Source organism: Camelina sativa, chromosome 18 (assembly GCF_000633955.1).
Source record: "Camelina sativa cultivar DH55 chromosome 18, Cs, whole genome shotgun sequence".
Classification (NCBI taxonomy): domain Eukaryota; kingdom Viridiplantae; phylum Streptophyta; class Magnoliopsida; order Brassicales; family Brassicaceae; genus Camelina; species Camelina sativa.
In genome coordinates this window covers 9,127,140-9,132,204 of record NC_025702.1, presented here as the reverse complement: position 1 = coordinate 9,132,204, position 5,065 = coordinate 9,127,140, and the positions used below count along the sequence as shown (strand labels likewise).

General features: G+C 35.2%; 1 protein-coding gene across 1 annotated transcript; it reads left to right on the top strand.

Annotated features, from left to right (window-relative positions):
• On the top strand, positions 2,927-4,216 carry LOC104763280. The gene has a single exon (XM_010486675.1). The coding sequence runs from the start codon at positions 2,927-2,929 to the stop codon at positions 4,214-4,216; it is 1,290 nt and encodes a 429-aa protein (XP_010484977.1).

The following is a 5,065-nucleotide window of genomic DNA, read 5'->3' as shown; positions in this document are numbered from 1 at the left end:
CTAAGATTTTTCTTTTTGGAAATTTTATGTTTTCATCTAGTCATTTTTCCTTTTATCTTTCTTCCGTCTGTAATCCTTATTCTCAAAATAAATAAATAATCCTTATTCTATAAATAATTATATAAATTAGCTCAAAATAAAATAACATAACTAGATATAATAATTATTTATAATACGTTTTAAAGGTATTAGTAGAATATATTTAAGATAATGTAAACCACCCGTCAAAAATGAATATACGTTTATACAGTTAAAATTTTGATTAGTGGAATATATTTAAGATAATGTAAACCACCCGTCAAAAATGAATATCCTAATGCTTTATAATATTTCAATTTTAATTAAAAATGTAAAATATTTTGCTTTACTAAAAGAATATAACGCCTTGTCGTTTTAAATATACAAAAAAGGTTTTTATGCCATTTGAGAAAGGGAAAATGACATACATGTTAACCCCATTATCGTAGAGGCCCTTAGAGCAAGGCCAGTGGTAGTTCTTAGTGGATTGCTATTAGAGTTACTGGATCAAAAATAATTCAAAAACAAAAAGAAAAGCCCAAAAACATGAGAATCGATACTCAAGTGAGCATCCAAAGAATGGTGAAGTAACCTATGTGGTCTCTTCTGATTGGATGTATCTCAAAATATAAAAGAACAAAAAAAACAATTTCTCATTTTCTTCCTTTTCTTTTGCCGATCCGTTCTCTCTCTCTTTCTCCTCTCGACGACAGAGAAACGATTCAATCCTTCCTCAGTTTCGATCGATTCAATCGACAAAACAGTTTTTCCGGGCTAAAGAGGTGAGTGTTTGCCCTGATAACGATTGCTGTTTGGTTCTGGTTACAAGGGTTATTAATCTTGAATTCTCGATCCGACGATTCGAGCCTGACGGCAATCGATCTCTGGTTCCAGGGGTTATTAATCCCGATCCGACGAGTAGGACAGCGAGAGACGGCGATGGGACGGCAAGGGGCACCGGAAAGGTTAGTTTTCATTGTTCAATCAAAATAGGGATTGTCAATGGTCATGCAAAAAGAATCTGAGTTTTAGGTTTGGTTTCGTAGGTGAGACACGATTCAGAGGTGATGGAGCACCAAGATTGAATCAGAGGACGATTCAGATTGAACTCCATCACCTCGGATTGCCGGAGAGATTGTGTCTCCTTCTCTCTTTCTCCCTCCTCCACGGTTTGCTTCCCAACTTTGCTTGTTCTATTTTTTTTTTTTTATCTATGTTAGCTGATGGAGAACCAAGATTGAATTCTATTTGTATTCTTTGTGATGCTATGTGTTGTCTATCTGAGACGAGAGTTATGGTGTTTGGTGAATCATTTTCATGCTTTCGGAGTTGTGGTGTTCTATTGTTGTGATGTAAGAAGGAAGAGCCATTCGTGGAAGCCATATGTAGCTGCCACTGATATGTGGGATGAGAGTCAAGCCTATCAAGGTCTGTTTTGTCTGTTTGTCTGCTTTACTTCACTCATGGATGATTGTCCGATAATGTAGATGATTTGTTTTGTGATGTGTCTTTCTTGTAGGTGCATTTTGGTTGTGGAACACACATAACAGAACAAGGCAAGTTATGTTCATTCTGTTGATTTGTGGACTCGATGAAGTAGGCTTCTCGCTAAGCCAAATTGAAAGAGCCAAACTCAAAGCAATCCAGCTTCTCTCTCTCTCCTCCATGGTTTGTCTTCCAAATTTGTTGCTTCATTTATTTTATTTTTTCGTTTTGATCTCTGTTGATGTTCTGTATTGTGTTGCTGAAAGGAGACAGTGGTGTGTAGCTGAGATGTTCTCCGTTATGGGAATTGAAGATACATCTTTCTGATTCTTGATGATGGTTACAGTAAGCATCACTTTAGTCTCTATTTACTTAAAAATTTTGATTCCATAAAACTAAGAAACGATTCTAACTACTTAAAGATGTTCACTGTGTTCTGACAGGAACAATAGGCGGCTGACATTGGCTGATTTCATTGATCATCCAGATTGTGGAGACTGTTTTAAAACCAGGTACATTCTGATCTTTTCATGTATGTTGTAACATGTTCTCGGCTTGGTAGCAAGTGATTGTTGTTTTGTTTTGAAAAATGGTGCTTGGATCCTATTTGAAAAAGAAGATGCTTTGCTGCTTTTGTTTGTATTATAAAGAAAATTGAGTCATTCATGTAAATGATTGCATTTGAAAATAGGCTTGACTTTAAAGACTACTTTTTGAAAATCTTTTTTAAAAAATTTGACATCATGTCTGATAAGATATGATGCTACTAAAGCTGATGGTTGCAAATCATAAAACAAAAAACCATAATTTTTTCAATTTTAAACTATCTAGGTTTCAACTAACAATTTGTGTTTCAAGTTTACATCTAACTATACTGTTAGTGTATATTCCTCTTCCGCAAACACACATTACAAAAGTAAACACATTCGTTACAATCTAATCCAATTACAATCTAATCAACATAAACTCAGACTTTTCAGTTGTCTAATCTTGGATAGATACACGTTTATAGTGCATCTATCTCTGTCTAAACACACCTTTAGACAGAGTCCTGTGTTTTGGTGAGTCCCGTGAAGGTGGTCATGTTCTGTTAAGAACCGTGAAGCTGTTTGTATGCGACATGTTGTTTTTTGTATGTTTGTATGTTTCTCGGTGGTCCTAGTGACTTGTGAATCATTTTCGGCCTGTTATGTTTTGCCTTTTCTATATATTGGCCACATATCAGATTCATTCGTATCATCCTTCTTTCCATTTCTTGTATCTCTCATTCGGATTGTAGGTTTTTTTTTTAAGTTGTAAACTTTTAAAACCATAACCTTGTTCTCAAACAGTTTCTATCTTCTAAACCCAAAAACAAAAAAACCATTTATCCACAATAAAGGATCAAATTTTCTATCTTTAAACCCACAAATATTTTAACAAGATGTCAAGTTGGAGTTCTGATCAAGAAGTTGATGATATGGTAGAGGAAGAAGTTGACAGTATAGTGGAGGAAATTCAGAACCATTGGACTCAATCGGAAGATCCACAATTACCAGTTTTCAGAAGAGTGCACATTAATAGAGACCGAGAAGGAGGCCACAATCGGTTATGGAGTGATTATTTTAGTGAGAATCCCACTTACACTCAAGGTATGTTTCGCCGTCGATTTAGAATGAACAAACCGTTATTCTTGCGTATTGTTAATAGTATTGAACATGGGGTCCCTTACTTCAAACAAAGACGAGATGCAACTGGAAGGCTCGGTCTTTCTGCACTTCAAAAATGTACGGCAGCAATTCGTATGATGGCATACGGAAGTGCAGCAGATATGATGGACGAATATCTACGACTTGCTGACACCACTGCGCACAAATGCCTTGAAGAATTTGTTAGCGGAGTTATAAATCTTTTCGGAGAAGAGTACCTCAGAAGGCCTACAGCGGAAGACCTCCAACGATTACTGAATATTGGAGAATATCGTGGTTTTCCCGGAATGATAGGGAGCATAGATTGTATGCATTGGGAGTGGAAGAATTGTCCGACGGCATGGAAAGGACAGTATTCACGTGGATCTGGAAAACCGACAATCGTACTAGAGGCTGTGGCATCGCAAGATTTATGGATTTGGCACGCTTTTTTCGGACCACCAGGTACATTAAATGATATCAATGTTTTGGACCGCTCACCAGTGTTCGATGATATACTAGAGGGTCGAGCTCCTAGAATTACCTACGTTGTCAATGGATGGCAATACAAAATGGCGTACTATCTCACTGACGGTATCTATCCAAAATGGACAACTTTCATCCAATCAATTACACTTCCACAAGGTCAAAAAAACCAACTCCTTGCTAGATATCAAGAAGCATGTCGAAAAGATGTAGAGCGTGCATTTGGAGTTTTGCAGGCTCGATTTGCAATCGTAAAGAATCCCGCACTTTTTTTGGATAAAGCAAAAATAGGCAAGATAATGAGAGCTTGTATAATATTGCATAACATGATAGTGGAAGACGAACGACATGAATATAGTTTCTACGATCCATCAGAGTTTTATCAAGGAGAAGGAAGCGGAACTTCTCATGTGGATTTATCATATTCAACAGATAGGCCAACGAATCTCCATAATATAATGACCATGCGAAATGACGTTCGGGATCCAAAAATGCATGACCGCCTTCAAAAAGACTTGATTGAACATATCTGGCAAAAATTTGGTGCAACCCAACAATAGAACGGATTTAATTTATTTTTCCGTAGCTCGTTTCTTCTATTATAATTTATATTTGTCTATTTTCCCCGATTTTGTAAAATATGTTTAGTATTTCTGAATTCTGTAAAATATTTTTATTTCTAATATAAGTAACTAATATTACTTATTTTTCAATTTAAAATTATTTAAATTTCAAAATTAATAAACAATAATTTTAATGATTGAGAAACCTATGTGGGTTACTCTAGTGGAAGGAAGAATTTTGATAAGTATTTAATGGGTTGTTTTGATTAGATTAATAAAAATTATATGATTAATTTAATCGTGAGTAACCCATTCGCCTTGCTCTTACAATTTATTTTCCCCAAATTCTAGGGTTGTCGAGGGAGAATTCAATTTTTCCGAGATTTGGTGAAGGGTAAGTGATTTCAGTAACTCAGTTTATGCTTCTTTAAACTTTCATCCTCATCATTGATTTCAGTAAAATCTGAAGAGAGAGTTTTCGATTTGGAGAAGGTAAGTTTTTTTTTCTTCATTCTTTCACCTCTTATCTTCATCGTTGCTCTCACTTTGAATTGAATTGTAAAAGTTCAATTGCTTAGTCGAATATTTGATTAATTGATTATCTCATCCTGCTTCTCTTAATTTTTCATTATTAGAATTGGACTGTTCTTTAAAAGACTCATCATAGCATTAGACAAAATTTAAGTTATTTTAGTTTCGCTTATTTTGACTATTCAGCAGTTTTGCCCCTGTAACTCTCTAATCTTTGGTGATGATTGATTATTCACGTTCATAGTCTTGAAATTCCCACTTCCATTAAAATGTGGCATTTTCTTGTTGTCAATTATAGTTGTTCAATATTCGATT